The sequence below is a fragment of the Hyperolius riggenbachi genome, chromosome 4 (genome assembly GCF_040937935.1).
Source record: "Hyperolius riggenbachi isolate aHypRig1 chromosome 4, aHypRig1.pri, whole genome shotgun sequence".
Lineage (NCBI taxonomy): Eukaryota > Metazoa > Chordata > Amphibia > Anura > Hyperoliidae > Hyperolius > Hyperolius riggenbachi.
The window spans coordinates 391,694,792-391,711,709 of NC_090649.1; the positions used below are offsets into that span (position 1 = coordinate 391,694,792).

Genomic DNA, 16,918 nt, shown 5'->3' on the forward strand with positions numbered 1-16,918 from the left:
ATTAATGATTATGCGCTTTTGTTCCCTATGTGAAACTAAGTCAATTTTTTTAAGAACCACTGTAGTAAGGGTTATGAGGCTGCACAGAACGCAGCTTTATTCTTAGTGGAAAGTTTCACACAAGTTTGCTATAAAAAGGCCCCCTGCACACTGCAAATCCGATTTGCGATTCAGATTTTCCCTGGATGCTTTCAAAAGAAAAAACGCAGAAAAAAAGGCAGCATGCAATACCGATTAAAAATTGGAATTGCATGTGAAAATCGATTTAAAAAAAAAAATCGCAAATCGGGAATCGCATGTTGTGTGCAAGAGTCCTGCTGGCAAAAAAAAAAGTAATTTACCTTACATTAAAGGAACTGTCAACATGTTCATTGGAGGTGCCTCCTGTAGAAACAATGAATGTAGTAAAAACAATGGGTGAGGAAAAAAAATATTAAAAAAAGGAGCAGTACGCAGCCCTTAAATGCTAATAGTTTCAAGTTGATGCAAATACTATGTTATCTTTATACATATATGCAGCTTGGAATTGTTTCAAAAGCTGTAGCTGATTTTGACTTGTCCGCTCTCAAGCTTCATGAATTTGTATAAAATTAACAATTATTAAAGAGACACTGAAGTGAAAAAAAATATATGATATAATGAATTGGTTGTGTACTATGAATAATTACTAGAAGATTAGCAGCAAAGAAAATATTCTCATACTTTTATTTTCAGGTATATAGTGTTTTTTCTAACATTGCATTATTCTATAATATGTGCAAATTACACAACACTCAGCATTCAAAATGAGTCTTTCAGAGCAGTCTGTGAAGTAATGACATCTCCTCTGGCAGAGGAAAAGTAAAAAGTCCAGGAACAGTTGAGATAATAAAAGTCAGATAACAGCCCTCTCCAGGACTAACTTAGTCGGAGAGCTTAATGGCTTGTTTGCATAGAGATAACAACTGGAGTTTCTCAACTCTTCCTGTACTGGAAACAATTAGACTGATGTATCTGATCTTAATGTTTTGTTTCTTAGCTGTACTACACATACAAATCATAATATCATCATTTTTTTTTCGCTTCAGTGTCTCTTTAAGTATTTATATAGTGCCAACAACTTCTGCTGCACTGCATCGCTCCACCAGAAACAGGCCTTTGGGGAATACCGCGTTACTATGCGGTATTCCCCATCTGGCATTGAGCCAAGCAGGAAGTGACACCCACTTGCCATCACTTCCTGCTTCAGGGTTTGCTGAAGTGCACGGAAGCGTATTGTAAGTGTCACGCCGGTCATTTTTTAAATTATCTCACGTCACCATAGACTAACATGACTTCCGGGCCGACGCCATGCGGTAACGTAGATCTGGACTTGCGTCGGGGATGCAGTGAAACGTCACTTCCATTGAGTCGCGCTGTAACGTTGCATTATGAAAGTCACCATAGAGTCTCCCGCAATCCTCTATAATAAAACCCCTGTGTCCCTGCGTCATGCTGTCCCTGTGTAGCTGGGTCCGTGCTTTTTGCTACTGCGCATGTGCGCAGCACGGACCCAGCCTTACAGAGACAGGAGGACGGGGCCAGGGAGCAGGGCGGGCGTGTAAGCAGGCAGCCGGGTGCGCGTGAGCAGCAACATGCGGCAGGTGGCGGCGAGAAACTGACCCTAGAGCCCGTTTTTTAAACGGGCTTGGGTCTACTAGTAATAATAATGATAAAAGAAAATAATACCACACCACCCCGTGTGAAAAGGCTTTTAAAGTTCTCAATATGCTAAAAATTACTCAAAATAAGTTTGATAGATCTTGAATAAGATCTTTTACTTCCTTTTTTTAAAATTTTTTCAATTGCAGAGTGCTGAAAAGCCATTTTTAGATAAGATGAAAAATTATCTCCTGGGTGAAAACGCTGGAGAAAAAGTGAATTGAATGAGGGCTCTAGTGCTTTGTAGAAAATCTCGTACTCCAGTGTGAGAAGCTCTGGGTGTTACATGGCGGATCACAACCAGGAGGAAATGAGCAGAAGCAGTGATGTGATCATGTCTATCAAAACAAAAATAATTTAAAAAGGACACATCCAAGGAATAAAAAAAAAAAAAAAAAAAAAAAATCTACTTACCTGGGTCTTTCTCCAGCCCCGGGAGCCGATCTGTCCCTTGCCGCTGCTCCGGTGTCCCCTCCATTGTAGATGCCAACCTTGCCAGGTCGGCATCTACTGCGCCTGTGCTAGCGCAGCGCTTGAGAGCCAGTAACCAGGAGCGTTCTGCGCAAAGTAATACTGCTTAGAACAGTCCAGTCCACGTGGCCGCGATCGCCAGCGGCGCAGCTGCACGCTTGCGCAGGTGCAGAAGATGCCGACCTGGCGAGGTCGGCATATACAATTGAGGGGAGCCCGCGTCACTGGAGCAGCGACGAGGGACAGATCGGCTTAGTGCTTTCTATATCATCCCCTCCCTTTTCTGCCACCTCTGTATCCTCTCCCATGTAATATGCGCCTGCCTTGCCCCTTCTCCCTGTAATTCATGCTCTGCATCCACTGCCTCTGCGTTGGTGCTGTGTGCCACCCCCTCTGCAACTACTGCCTTCTATACCTGTAATTACTGCCCTCTGTGCCCCTACTCCTTGTCATTTGTGTTCCCTCTGTCTCCATGACTGTAATTGGTTCCCTCTCCAACTGTAAATACGGCCCTCTCTGATCCCACCCTCTATAACTGGTGCTTCTAGTCAGCTGAACTGATGGATACTGGCCAATTCAACTATCAATTATTCCAACATTTTGTATAGTGCTTTTATTCTGTGGGACTCAACGCGCCAGATCTGCAGCCACTAGAGTGCGCACAGTAGGCCACCCTGCAGTGTTAGAGAGTCTTGCCCAAGGACTCCTTACTAAATAGATTCTAGCTTACTGAATAACCAGTACATTATCCAGTAACTATGAAGTACTTCTAAGGTGTTAAGCATAAGCAATTTTAATGTAAGCAAAAGAAAGACAAGTACTGGCTTACCTATGACATTCCACAAGATATAATGATACATGTAAGTGACAAGTAAAGCAAGAATTCCTAAATGTATGGAGTCAAATATCGACTGGGAATCCCATTAGGTATTGTCTCTATTAGAGGTCTCACCATTCCACCACTTGAGGGACCAAGTGGTTTTGACAGCAGCCAAATTACTCAGAGCACCACTAGAGCCATAATTCACATTACGGCCTACAGCGGCACCTAAATCTTGGCTGTTCCGCAGGGCCATTGTTACCTGTCTCAAGTTCAGCTGTCTGTAAAGCAGCGGCTCCCCTAGGACCCAGTCTACATAACCTTTGCAGAAATCAGAATCACTTTTATTTCGCCAAGCATGACTGGATCATGCCCGGAATTGGTTTTGGCACAAAAACCATAGCTCAAAGTAGAGTACAGACATATATACATGAATACATACAGGAATACAGAGTACAGTTACCAAGCTGAGAGCAACAATGTACAGGAGGAAAACTATACAGGTCAGGAACTACAATTGCAAGAAGAGGCATCACAGTGGGAAGGACCTAAGGCCCGGTTCACATTAGCGGTTGTTTGCCAAACGGACCGGATGACCTGACCGGATCCGGATCCGGATCCGGATCGGAACCGTACGGTTCTGATCCGGATCCGATCCGGATCCGGTCAGGTTGCATCAGGTGGTAATCAGGATGCGATCCGGATCCGTTTGGCAAAGTTAACGTAAAAAAAAAAAAAAATGTTGGGGTCTGGGAGGTCAGCAGAAGGGGGACCTGTGGAATCAGGCCCTCTGCTGTTTAGCACTCACCTCCACCTCCGACATGCTGCCAACATCCTGCCAACACCTCCAGCTCGTGCTGCTCCACTCCAAAATGCTTGCCCATGTGTCCCCAGCCAATATCGCCGCAAAAATCCGCATAGGAAGTGGGGTAGAACATCCGGATTTCTCAGCCAGTGTGTTGTGCGGCCTCCGGTTCCCATTTGTTTGTATTGGCCGGATGGTGCAGTCCGGCTCCGCCCCGGATACGGCTGCCGGAGGGGCCGGATGAAAAAATAGCGCATGTTGGAACGGAGGCCGGAGTCCGGATCCGGCCCAGATCCGGTCCGGCTCCGGTTCTGCAGAACGGACCCATGTGAACGGACGCATAGGCTTTAATTGCTATGCCGTGCGTCCGTTCCGTCCGTTCTGCAGGCGGTGCGGCTCCGGCACGGCGATTCCGGAGGGCCACCGCAAGTGTGAACCGGGCCTTACAGTCCTGGTCTTGAGGGCATGTAACAATAACAATAATATTTAATAACAATAATATTTATATAGCGCTTTTCTCCCTGGGGACTCAAAATGCTGTGACCCTGCATTATGCAGTCTCAAAGGCTAGGGAAAAGAGGTGAGTTTTCAGCCTTTTTTTTTAAAGCTGTCCAGAGAGGGAGCCTCTCGTACTGATTGTGGAAGTGAGTTCCATAGAGTAGGGGCTGCGTAGGAAAAGGCCCGAGCACCAAATGTTAAAGAGAACCTGTACTGAGTAAAATTATTTAAAATAAACACACAAAGTAACTTCAAATGAACATTACATAGTTACCTTGCCATCAGTTCCTCTCAGAAACTCACCATTTTCTTTTTGCAGTGATCCCTTCCAGTTCTGACAACATTTTGTCAGAACAGAAATATATAAGTTGCTGTCAGTTATATATAAGTTGCTGTCCGTTACAGCTGAGAGGAGAACTGATGTGTCCATGTTTCCCTATGGCTCAAGTGGGCAAAGTTACAGTTTAACAGTGTGCTGACCATGAAGCTGTTATGGGGTAATGGCCATTTTCAAAATGGAGGACGGAGAATTCCATTGATCACAGTGGACAAACAGGACACAGGAGAGGAAAAATAGATTGAGGAGTAGACTACACAGGAGGTAAGTATGACTTGTGTAGGTTTATTTTGACTTTTAATTTTCAGTTCAGGTTTTCTTTAAGTGTATCCTGGGAATAACCAGCTTCATCTTGTTGGCAGAGCGGAGGGTGCGTGGAGGGGCATAAAGTTCCAATAGATCCGCTATGTATTTGGCTCCCATGTGGTGTAGAGCCTTGAATGTCAGCAGGCAGATCTTAAAATTGATTCTCCATTTTACTGGCAACCAGTGAAGAGTTTGCAGTACTGGGGTGATGTGTGAGCTGCGGGGGGCAGTGGCTAGGAGTCTGGCTGCAGCATTCTGTAGTAGCTGTAAGGGGCACAGAACCTTATCTGTAGATCCGATGAACAGGGCGTTGCAGTAGTCTAGGCGGGAGGATACAAATGCATGAACCAGGGCAGGTAGGTCTTCAGCTGGGATAAGGTGTTTGATTTTCGCTATATTTCTTAGATGGAAGAAGGAAGACTTGACGACAGCTGATATCTGCTGTTTGAGTTTTAGATTTCCATCCAGGATCACCCCAAGGTTTCGCACAGAGTCTTTATACTGTACAGTATCCCCCCCAATTGCTATTTTGCGGTGGTGAGCGTTTTGAACATTATCCATCATGTGTGGACCACCTACCAGATAGGAAGGTCTGAAACCAGCTAAGAACAGTACCCCTTAGGCCACAGTAATTCTTCAGTCGCTGGATTAGTATTTCATGATCCACAGTATCAAATGCTGCAGACAAGTCAAGAAGATTTAGAATTGAGCAATCACCCTTGTCCCTTGCAGTAAGTAGATCATTCATTACTCGGACTAATGCCGTTTCAGTGCTGTGCCTTTTCCTGAATCCTGACTGAAAAGTATCAAAGCTGTTGTTATATGTAAGCCTGGCTTCCAGCTGGTTGGCGACTGCTTTCTCGATAACTTTTGATAGGAATGGTAAGTTCGCCACAGGTCTGTAGTTGGTTACAGAATCAGGATCTAGAGATGGTTTCTTCAAGAGGGGTTTTATGATTGTTTTCTTTAGTTCTTCTGGGAAAAGTCCACTTTGCAAGGAGCACTGAGTGATTTTGTGAAGTGCTGGCCTGATCAGCTCTGGGCACTGCATTAAGGATCCAGTTGGGCCAGGATCCAGGTCGCAGGTAGTGGGGCGGAGACTTTGAATGAGAATTCCAAAATCTTCTTCACTCAGAGTGTCAAAGACTTGCCATGGTGGTACGGTAGTAGGCAGATGCAAAGTCCAGTGGTCAATTGATGTTGTTGGTGTAATGCTGGCACGGATGGTAGACACCTTGTTTGTGAAGAAGGCAGAGAATTCTTCACACCTTTCCCTGGAGAATGTGGTTGGGGCTTTTAGGCAGGAAGGATTGCAGGGTGATTCCACTGTGTGGAAGAGTTGACCGGCTCTGTTGGCTGTAGATATTTTGTGCGAGATAAAGTCTGATTTTTTCTTGGTTATTGCTTGTTGGTATTGTCTGAGGTGTTGAATTAGGCTAGATTTGTGCTCCTCAGACCCTGATTTACGCCACTGTCTTTCAAGCCTACGCCCTTTCTTTTTTAGATCCATGATGGTTTTGTCAAACCAATTAGCTTTCTGCTTTTTGGTTGCTGATTTGGTGCGCCATGGGGCAATACTGTCAAGTGTTTCATATATTGTGTTGTTGTACTGGGTTACTAGAGTATTTGGGTCCATTTGACTGTGGAGCAGATTTGTAAAATCCAGGTTGGCAGTTATCCTCTCCGGTGTTAATTTATTCAGGGGACGGATTTTGATTGTTTCTTTAGGGAGCTGCTTGATAGGGTGATGTTCAATAGTGAACTGTATTATGTGATAGTCTGACCACACCACTGGGGTTACTGTTATGTTACTAATGTCCATTCCAAGGTGGAACAGTAAGTCTTGCGTATGCCCTCCTCTGTGGGTAGCAGATTTTACAACTAGTGTGAAGCCTAGTCCACCCATGAGATTTATTAGTTCATTTGCATTTTGTGATTGAGTGTTTTCAGCCCAGACGTTGAAGTCACCAAGGATGATCCATCTCGGATAAGACAGAGTTCGCATTGCCAGAAGTTCTGAGAATTCCTGTAGGAATGGGTCAGCATCTCCGGGGGGACGATAAACCACAAAAATTTTGAAGCCTTTACCAGCTGAGATCTGGGCACCTATACATTCAAAGGACTTTGTTGAGCCAACATTCAGAGCTCTGAGCTGCAGAGTAGTTTTGCCACAAATTGCTACACCCCCTCCTCTGCGGTCTCGTCTTCCCTCATTAAGGACTGAGTAATTGTATGGGATGGTTGCTTCCAATGTGGGGCCCGCATTGGCATCAATCCAGGTTTCAGTGATGCATGAAAAATCGCATGTCTGAATAAGGTCCGCAATAATGGCTGTCTCATTGTTTATAGAGCGGACATTGCAGAGCAATGCGGTAAGACAGCCTAGGACAGCCTCCACCTTCAGCTCAGCTTAAGGTGGAGTGGGGGAGTATATGGAGGGAGTTCAAGAGGCTGACAGCCGAGGGAAATAATTAGTTCCTGTGCCTAGCAGTTCTGGTGGGTATGGCCCAGTCTTCGGCCCAGTGGGAGCAGGCTGAAAAAGCGATGACCCGGGTGGGAGGGGTCGTTGGCAATCCGTGCAGGCTGGTGTTGTATAGGATGTCAAGTTAAGGGAGGGGGCCCCCAATAAACCTCTCAGCCGACCTGATGACCCTCTGTAGTTTGTGTCTGTCGTTGATGGTGGTGCCGGCGTAGCAGACCAAGATGGAGGAGCAGAGGATCGAATCGATGGTGGCGGAGTAAAAACTAGTCAGGATCTCTTGGGCCATCCAGCCCTGATTGGGAGGAAAGTGGAAGTGGGTAGAGAGGGGGTGTGGCCTAGAAGCAGTTTATTTCTGATAACTTATGTACTGGTTAATCAGCAATAATCCTTTTTTTCAGCTCTTCAATATTATTCCATGTTTAATACATTAGTAAATTTAAAGTAATGTTCTATGAAATTAAATTAAATAGAAAATACAAACGTGTCTGGAGATGAGTCCTCATTTCTGTCAACTGTTGCTGCATTTGTTTTTTCAGGCTATGGAGAATGAAAAAGAAACAATCGTGAAAAGTGATACCAGAGTAACATGTGCTCACATTCCTCCTGAGGTCTTCAGCTGCCTTGGACAAGCCTGAGCCTCTTATCTGCAACCATCTGAAGGTCTAACCTTTACCTTCTACATACACAGAGCTCACAAAATAGCAAAAACTACCCAAACATGAAATGTGGGTTTTAAAATAATGGTATATACCGTAATTGTTTTTAAAATGCTTTAACCACATTCATATTCAGATAGCCTACCAGTATTTAATTATTTTGATTTATTTATTGTGTTCAGCACTTGACCACTTCCGGACCACGGTAACTGAAGTCTACGCTGTGTTTGGGACGCTGTTATCCCTGCCAGGGTGTAGATGTGCCACACACTCCCTGCTACTGCCACTCTCCCGTCGCTGCAGCCCACTTGCTCTGCTGTTGGTATGACAGTAGAGCTCAGTGAACCAGTCAGGAGCCAATTTCTTAGGCTTCTGACCCTGTGATTGGCTCACAGTGATCACAGGGTCAGGAGACAATGAAATCGGCTCCTGACCGGCTCACGGAGTTCTGTTGAGTGCACTGCAATGACGGGAGAGTGGTACAATTGGCGAGAGAGAGGAGTCTGTGTGGCATGAAGGTTGGTGAGCCACACTTTTTTACCAAGAGGTCTCTGGTCCTTGAGGGGCCAGAGACTTCTGGTACGTAATTGGTTAAAGAAAACCTGTAAGGGCCTATTTCTACTACACGCAGATTCTGGATGCAGAAAACTGACTCCAAAGAATGCCTATGGGAAATATGCATTAGAAAAATCGCGTTAAGTGGAAACAGGCCCATAGGCATTCATTGGAGTCAGTTTTTCTGCATCCAGAATTCGCGTGTAGTGGAAACAGGCCTTAAGGGGGAAAAAAAAGTGCCCCTGGGTGGTACCTCTTGGGAGGTGGTAAGCCTCTGGATCCTAATGAGACTTCCTCAGTCCTCCTCAAGCAGCTCGTTCCAGCACTGGGTCCCCCAAGCAAACAGCAGCAAAAAGGCAGACACATTAACGGCTTTCCATTTGGGCCCCGGTGGAAATAGCCGAGCCTGATCGGGTCTGCTCTACTGTCAAGTGCCAGACAAGATTGACGAGGGAGCCAGCGCTGGATCCTCTTTTCTGCAGGGGACGGGAGAAGCCTCTTTAGGATTTAGAGGCTTCCCTTCCTGGGGTAAGTATCCCCCAAGGGGCACTTTTTCTCATTACAGGTACACTTTAAAATAATATTGCTGGTCTGACTGAAAGTTTTGTGAGCAGAAAATGATCTCCCTTCACTACTAAAACAAAAACAAAAGTTATTGGGGATGTTTAAAGATTAATTTTCAAGTGAATTACTGTATGTCTTCAGATTTTTTGTTTATTTTCTGATTAGCATTTTTTCCCTTGTACATATATTCAGAAGTATAGCTGATTGAGGAAATGCTAGTTACGGACTTGCTGAAATTTGCATGCCGATTGAAACCAGTCCAATCAAAATTGGCAACAACTGATTGGTCCCCAGTGTGCGGCACATGACAGAGCAGTAGGGAGAACAAACAGTGTCAGGCAGTGTTTAGCCAAGATGATCTGGCAGGCTGGATCTACTGCCAATGCATGGAGGAGAGTCAGGGGCTGCTGTACACACTAGATTCTTAGTGGAGGGTGTTTGTTAGCGTCCAGCTCCTTACTGTGTTGTTGCATCCCATATGCAAGTGCACTGAGTGGAGTAGCACTTCAGACCAATTCAAACTGTCAGAGCAACAACTGACTAAAACAAAAACACAGATCTTTCTGAGGGGGCAGTGACACCAGAGAAACCGCAAAGTTCCCCCTTTGTACATGGCGAAATAAAGGATTCTGAACTTGGAAGTATAATGGGATGGAAGAAGCCCCAGATCAGTAAAAATATACTTTTGGACCAAATAAGGGGTGCTTTACTAACCATTTTTTATGTCATTTTTTTTTTGTACTTTTTAGTGTGTCAATCAGCTAATATGGTGAAATTGCGCCACCTGCTGGTTTTTGAATGTAACATAAAGTTTATTTATTTTGTAAATGAGGCATATTAATAACAACACATGTTTGCAGACCAAAACAAGCCTTTGCAATCTGGGTGAAGCTTATACCATTTACACAAATCATACAGTTTGTGCTTGAAAAAGGGCTAGTGGAAGCCTGAAGTGGCCTGGTGCCATTACACTATTAGGTAAAATTGTTGGAACTCTTTGTCTGCACCCCATGCCACTACTAAAGAATTGTTTTTTTTTTTTACCAAGTACCCCCCGCCCTCCATCTTCTCTTCTGGGAAGTGTTCCCATCTTTCTCAAACTTGGAGTGACAGTTGCAGCGCAAGTAAGTGAGCTTATTTAATGGTAGGGACTGGTAGACCAGGACCATCCACATAGCCACCTATCACGAAGTTCTGCTTACATCACCTGAGGCTTCTTCCAACCCCTCTGCAATCAGGTCCCTTGCTGTGGTTACAATCCACTCCAGTGGGCCGCTGCCCCTTCCAAAAGATCTGCAAGTCGTGTATACCCAGCTGCAGCCACATGTCTCTTTGAGCACGGCTTTTTTCTCCATGCACGAGCAGCTACATGCTACTGCATAGCTATGAACCGACTGGTGCCTGCGCTCGTATATAGAGGGGAGCGCCGCCACGAAGATGAAGGGGGGCACGGCCGGCAGTGGTAGGGATTGGGTAAGCCTCTGGAGCATCCCTCTACAGTGGCAAGTATCTATTTTTTTTAAATATAAACCTGAATAAATTATTAGCATCTCATTGACCAGCTCTAGTGGCTATAGGCATAACACTGACTTGGAAAGGAGGACAACTGGGTGAACAATATGTAATCATCAGACTAAAAAAAGTCAGATCACTGGTTGGATTTGTACTTGTACAGGTTCTGGTTAGCATTACATAGCTGCAAGAATGCTGGCCAATGCTTCATGCACTTTATCCAGGGCTTGTCTATGTGGACTGTAAAGTGCTGGTGTAACTCTTGGATTGCCATTGAAAGGACCACTAAAAAGGTGTGTAAAATGTATAAATTTACATTTATGCATACAAATAAAATTATTCAGGTGGGTAACTACAAGAGTGTCGAGGTGTCCTTTCATTTTCAAAAGCCTTTATTCAATGGCAGCTGCACAATCCAACTGCCAAAACAGTGTGCAAACAAGTAGGGTAGGCTGGGTGGAATCTTTGTATATATCTTTTTCAGGGAAGGCTTTCGTATAGAATAAAGGAGAAAGTGAGAATACTCCATGAGTAGATGGACTAGTCCAAAACCTGACAGATTTTTACTACCTACTGCAAATGAAAACACAAATAAAAATTTTTTCATGCTAGTGGTCCTTTAATTTCGGTAATAGACGGACAAGCTTGTGCTGGTTGTCAAAATCACCCATAGAAGCTCAAATTAGGAAGAACTAGGACTGTAGCTCCCCAAGGACATGGCTGGATGGGTGTGCAAATAGTGACATAATGTACTGCTGAACAGCCTTTATACTACCACTTTCCTTGTCTGACCCCTCAGTTATCCTCTGAACACCATCAGGCACATTATACCATTTCCTAGGTAGGCCATGCTACTGCAGGAGGCTTTACTGACCAAGATTATAGGCATGTCCTTATATTGCCAGGGTTAAACTGTATCCTAAGGGAAACTTCATAAATGCAAGTGTAAATACAAGGAAGAAGAAGGTAACTCCAACCATTCCCCCCCCCCCCCCCCCCCCCACACACACACATACACATAATTAAGCCGTTGGGCAATTTGGGCGCAGGGTAGAGCCGAAAAAAAAACCAGCTCACCATGCTGCTGCAAAAGTCCCGGCAGTGTTAATTACTACTCCCTCTCCAGGCCACCATGGACTCAGTGGGCAAGATGTAATTCGGCCACCAGCAACAGCTGTTTAAGTAATTTGGGCTTTTGACGGAGCTGATATTACTGCCTGAGCGCCATTATGGTTTCACCGGCTGCACCTGAATCTCCAGCACTGTTTTTCATTCCTTCATCCACCCCCCCCCCCCCCCAAAAAAAAACAGGATAAATACAGTTTTGGCTCTAAAAGTATGATGTTTGCTAGTGCTCAGCAAAGAGCCAAATACTTTTTTCCAAACATGAAAGTGGGTCAGAGATCACATGTGGGGTCATCACATATACTGAGTGGCAAAAAAAAAAAAAAACTAGAGAGATACCCTCTAGCAACAAGTTGGTCCACCTTTAGCTCTGATCACAGCCGATATTCTTTTTGGCATAGACTCAACAAGATGCTGATACCGTTGCTGAGGAAGGTTGGCCCAAGCTGACATAATGGCAGCTCTAAGTTGGGTCATATTGGATGGTGGCGTTTCCAAGTTATGTAGTGATCTTTAGACTTTATCAAACATAAGCTCAATAGGATTGAGGTCAGGAGATAGAAGCAGGTCAATTTGATTGATGTTCCTCACACCAATTTGAGACCCATCGAGAACAGTGGCAAGGTTCCACACCAGGCATCTTTTCCTATCTTTCTGTGATACCAAAAGGCACTCTTGATGGCTCTCCTGCTGCTAAAGCCCATCCTTTACAATGTCCGTCTTGTGCATTTCGATATGCTTTGTGGTGCTCCTGCATTTAATTCAGCTATAATTTGTCATGTTGTTGTTGCCTTCTGTTGCTGCGGACTATGCATGCTATTCGCCTTTCACCTCGCTCGTTCACCAGCCTTTTTTGACCAGAATAGTCCTTAATTTTTTTTCTCAACTGCCACTCTCTACACACCTGGGATACCGTTGTGCGAAAACATCTTAAAAGAGTTGTTGTTTCAGTGATGCTAGCACCAGCTCTTCTTGCACCAGCTCTTCTTGCACCAACAATCATCCCTCATTCAAAGTCACTTACATCTTTCGTCTTACCCATTTTGACATTAACTTCTGTGATAACGATGTCATCCAAAGCTAAACGTTCCTTATATAAGCAACTCTGCATTATTCAGAATCACTTTTATTTCGCCAAGCATGACTGGGTCATGCCCGGAATTGGGTTTGGCACAAATACATAGCTCCCGAGAGGGACATAGGCAAGAGGCAGGAAAGAGTGTCAGAAATACAACAAGAACATGACAGTAATACATTGTACTCAAATATAAATATTCAAATATAGATTCAGCGGCAGTATGCACCTTCCAAAACACTGCAGAAATTTACCAAGGGTGCGGGAAAAGTTTAACCAGTAAAGAGAACCAGAGACGAAGCACCCTCATGTATTTTACCATATATCTCAATGGAAACATGACAGTAAACACATACTCTGCTCTGTTTAATTTTTCACTGCTCAGTCTTCTTGTCATCAGCCCTGATAAAATCTCCGACTGAGCATCCAGTCTAGCTTTGCCCCGTAATGATTACAGCTGAGTCAGTCTTCTGTGATGTCTTTTCAAGCCCAAGCTTGACCCACGGCTCTGATTTCCTGCTACGAGGATACATAGCAGGAAAGCAGAGCCACAAGGGGGCAGGCTTGGGCTTGAAAAGACATCACAGAAGACTGACTCAGCTGTAATCATTACGGGGCAAAGCTAGACTGGATGCTCAGTCGGAGATTTTATCAGGGCTGATAAGCTATAATCATTACGGTGCTCAGTCAGAGATTTTATCAGGGCTGATAACAAGAAGATTGAGCTGTGAAAAATGAAACAAAGTATGTGTTTACTGTCATGTTCCCATTGATATATATATATGGCAAAATACATGAGGGTGCTTCGTCTCTGGTTCTCTTTAAATATGTTGACTGGTGGCTCGAAAAACTTATTTTGCAGTCCGCTACTTTGCAGGTGGTAGGGCATTGCTAGAGAGTGGGAGAAAGTGAAGAGAGTTTCGGAGGCTAACGGCTGAAGGGAAGAAAGAGTTCTTGTGTCTGGTGGTCTTGGTGGGGATGGCCCGAAGTCTCCGGCCCAATGGAAGAGGGGTGAAAAAGCAGTGGCATGGTTGGGAGGGGTCACTGGCAATCCTCAGTGCCCTGGCACGCAGTCTTGTGTTATACAGGAGGTCTAGTGGAAGCAGAGGTCTCCCAATGATCATACCTCCCAACTTTTTGAGATAAAAAAGAGGGACACTTAAGCCACGCCCCTGATCATGCACCCGTTACTCCCGTAGTCACACATACCATAAAGATTTCATAAGAAAAATATGTTTTATTATTCAAACCACACTGGTCCTTTCTATCCTGGTTCATTTTCCTTCATATTAACATTTTAAAATTTGTAATATATCAATTTAAAGGATGGGAATACAGTTTAGAGTCAAGCACATTTTTTAGTAGAGAGAATTTTTTTTTTTATATATATATACATATATACACACATATATACATATATATATATACATATATATATATATATATATATATATATATACATACATATATACATACATATATATATACATATATATATACATATATACATATATATATATATATATATACATATATACACACATATATATATATATATATATATATATATATATATATATATATATATATATATATATATATATATATATATATATATATACACACATATATACACATACATACATTTTTTTTTTTTTTTTACATAGAAAAATGGACAAATGAGGAGGAAAGAGGGACAGAGGGACAGGGCTCCCAAAGAGGGACTGTCCCTCCAAAGAGGGACAGTTGGGAGCTATGCCAATGATCCTCTCCGCCGACCTGATGATTATTATTAATTTATAAAGCGCCACCATATTCCGTGGCGCTGTACAAAGTAAGAAACAAACATGGGGTACATTATAATACAGACAATGGTGTACACCAAAATACAAGATACATAATTAGTGACAAAATACAAAGAATGATACAAAAACGAATTATAGAATTGGTAATGACAGTGATAAAATTAACATGATGAATAAAATGTATAATAGTTATCAAGAAACAAAAGGGGGAGAGAAGGGGGAGATGATCCTCTGTAGTTTGTGCCAGTCGCCGACGGTGACTCCTGCATACCAGACCAAGATTGAGGAACAGAGGATCAATTCAATAGTGGCAGAGTAGAAGCATGTTAGAATCTCCTGCGCCATGCCGAACTTCCTCAGTTGGTAGAGGAAGAAGAGTCTCTGCTGGGCTTTCTGCTGGGATGCAGTGATGTTGGCCCTCCAACTGAGATCGTTGGAGATGGTAGTGCCCAGAAGGCGAGCGCAGGGCACTCTGGCCACCTCGGTACCATCGATGTAGATGGGAGGCGGGGTGAGAGCAAATTTCATAAAGTCAATTGTTAGCTCAACGGTTTGGGCCGTGTTGAGCACCAGACTGTTCTCCTTGCACCAGTGGCATGGTCTATCTACCTGCTGCTGGTACTCCTGGATGTTGTCCTTGGTAACGAGGCCGATAATGGTGGCGTCATCAGCAAATTTTATGACCTTGAAAGAGTCTGCTGTGGATCTACAGTTATTTGTGTAGAGGGAGAAAAGCAGCGGGGACAGGACACAGCCCTGGGGTGCCCCTGTGTTTGTTGTGTTTGCCGCGAGTAGATGTCCCCCCAGCCTAACTAATTGGGATCTGTTAGTGAGAAAGTCCATGATCCATACGTGTTAAATGCTGAGCTAAAGTCTTGTAGCAATACTCTGGCATACGTGTCTGGTCTGTCAAGATGGTTGTTGATGAATTCCAGGCAAATGTTTAGAGCATCGTCAGTGGACCTATTTGCCCTGTAGGCGAACTAGAGTGGGTCCAGTAGGGACAAAGTGGAGAGCTTGAGGATGGATAAGACCACTCTCTCTAAGGACTTCATGATGACAGATGTCAGGGCTACAGGTCTGAAGTTGTTGAGGTCAGAGACACCTTGTTTCTTGGGAACAGGTGAGATACACATATGACGTATATGAATTGTATGTTCAATGTATGGATTAGATTGCTATTCACATCTAGGGCCGGCGCTACCATTAAGGCAAAGGAGGCAGCTGCCCCAGGGCCCCAGAGCTTGTAGGGGCCCCCAGTGGCTACAAGAGGAAAAAATTTTTTCTCAAATCGGCCTTATAGTTTGAGAAAATCGATTTTAAAGTTTCAAAGGAAAAAAAAAACACATTTAAAAACCTGCCGACTTTAATGGTTAATAGCAAATCCACCTTAACCACTTGAGGACCTAGGGCTTTCTACCCCTTAAGGACCGGCCACTTTTTTTCCATTCAGACCACTGCAGCTTTCACGGTTTATTGCTCGCTCATACAACCTACCACGTAAATGAATTTTGGCTCCTTTTCTTGTCACTAATAAAGCTTTCTTTTGATGCTATTTGATTGCTCCTGCGATTTTTACTTTTTATTATATTCATCAAAAAAAATGATTTTTTTAACTTTCTGTGCTGACATTTTTCAAATAAAGTAAAATTTCTGTATACATGCAGCGCGAAAAATGTGGACAAACATGTTTTTGATAAAAAAAAACCCATTCAGTGTATATTTATTGGTTTGGGTAAAAGTTATAGCGTTTACAAACTATGGTGCAAAAAGTGAATTTTCCCATTTTCAAGCATCTCTGACTTTTCTGACCCCCTGTCATGTTTCATGAGGGGCTAGAATTCCAGGATAGTATAAATACCCCCCAAATGACCCCATTTTGGAAAGAAGACATCCCAAAGTATTCACTGAGAGGCATAGTGAGTTCATAGAAGATATTATTTTTTGTCACAAGTAAGCGGAAAATAACACTTTGTGAGAAAAAAAAAAAAAAAAAAGTTTCCATTTCTTCTAACTTGCGACAAAAAAAAAATGAAATCTGCCACGGACTCACCATGCCCCTCTCTGAATACCTTGAAGGGTCTACTTTCCAAAATGGGTCATTTGTGGGGTGTGTTTACTGTCCTGACATTTTGGGGGGTGCTAAATTGTAAGCACCCCTGTAAAGCCTAAAGGTGCTCATTGGACTTTGGACCCCTTAGCGCAGTTAGGCTGCAAAAAAGTGCCA

General features: G+C 43.6%; 1 protein-coding gene across 2 annotated transcripts in view; it reads right to left on the minus strand.

Moving 5' to 3' along the window:
- Positions 1 to 16,918, minus strand: part of LOC137504157 (centromere protein H-like) — a 98,212-nt gene that overhangs the window by 34,979 nt on the left and 46,315 nt on the right. For both annotated transcript variants that reach the window (XM_068232210.1, XM_068232209.1), the window contains 2 exons: positions 7,881 to 7,936; positions 342 to 384 (listed from right to left, as the gene is read on the minus strand). In XM_068232210.1, the coding sequence (XP_068088311.1) occupies positions 342 to 384; positions 7,881 to 7,936 (99 nt within the window). The remainder of the gene's footprint in view (positions 1 to 341; positions 385 to 7,880; positions 7,937 to 16,918) is intronic.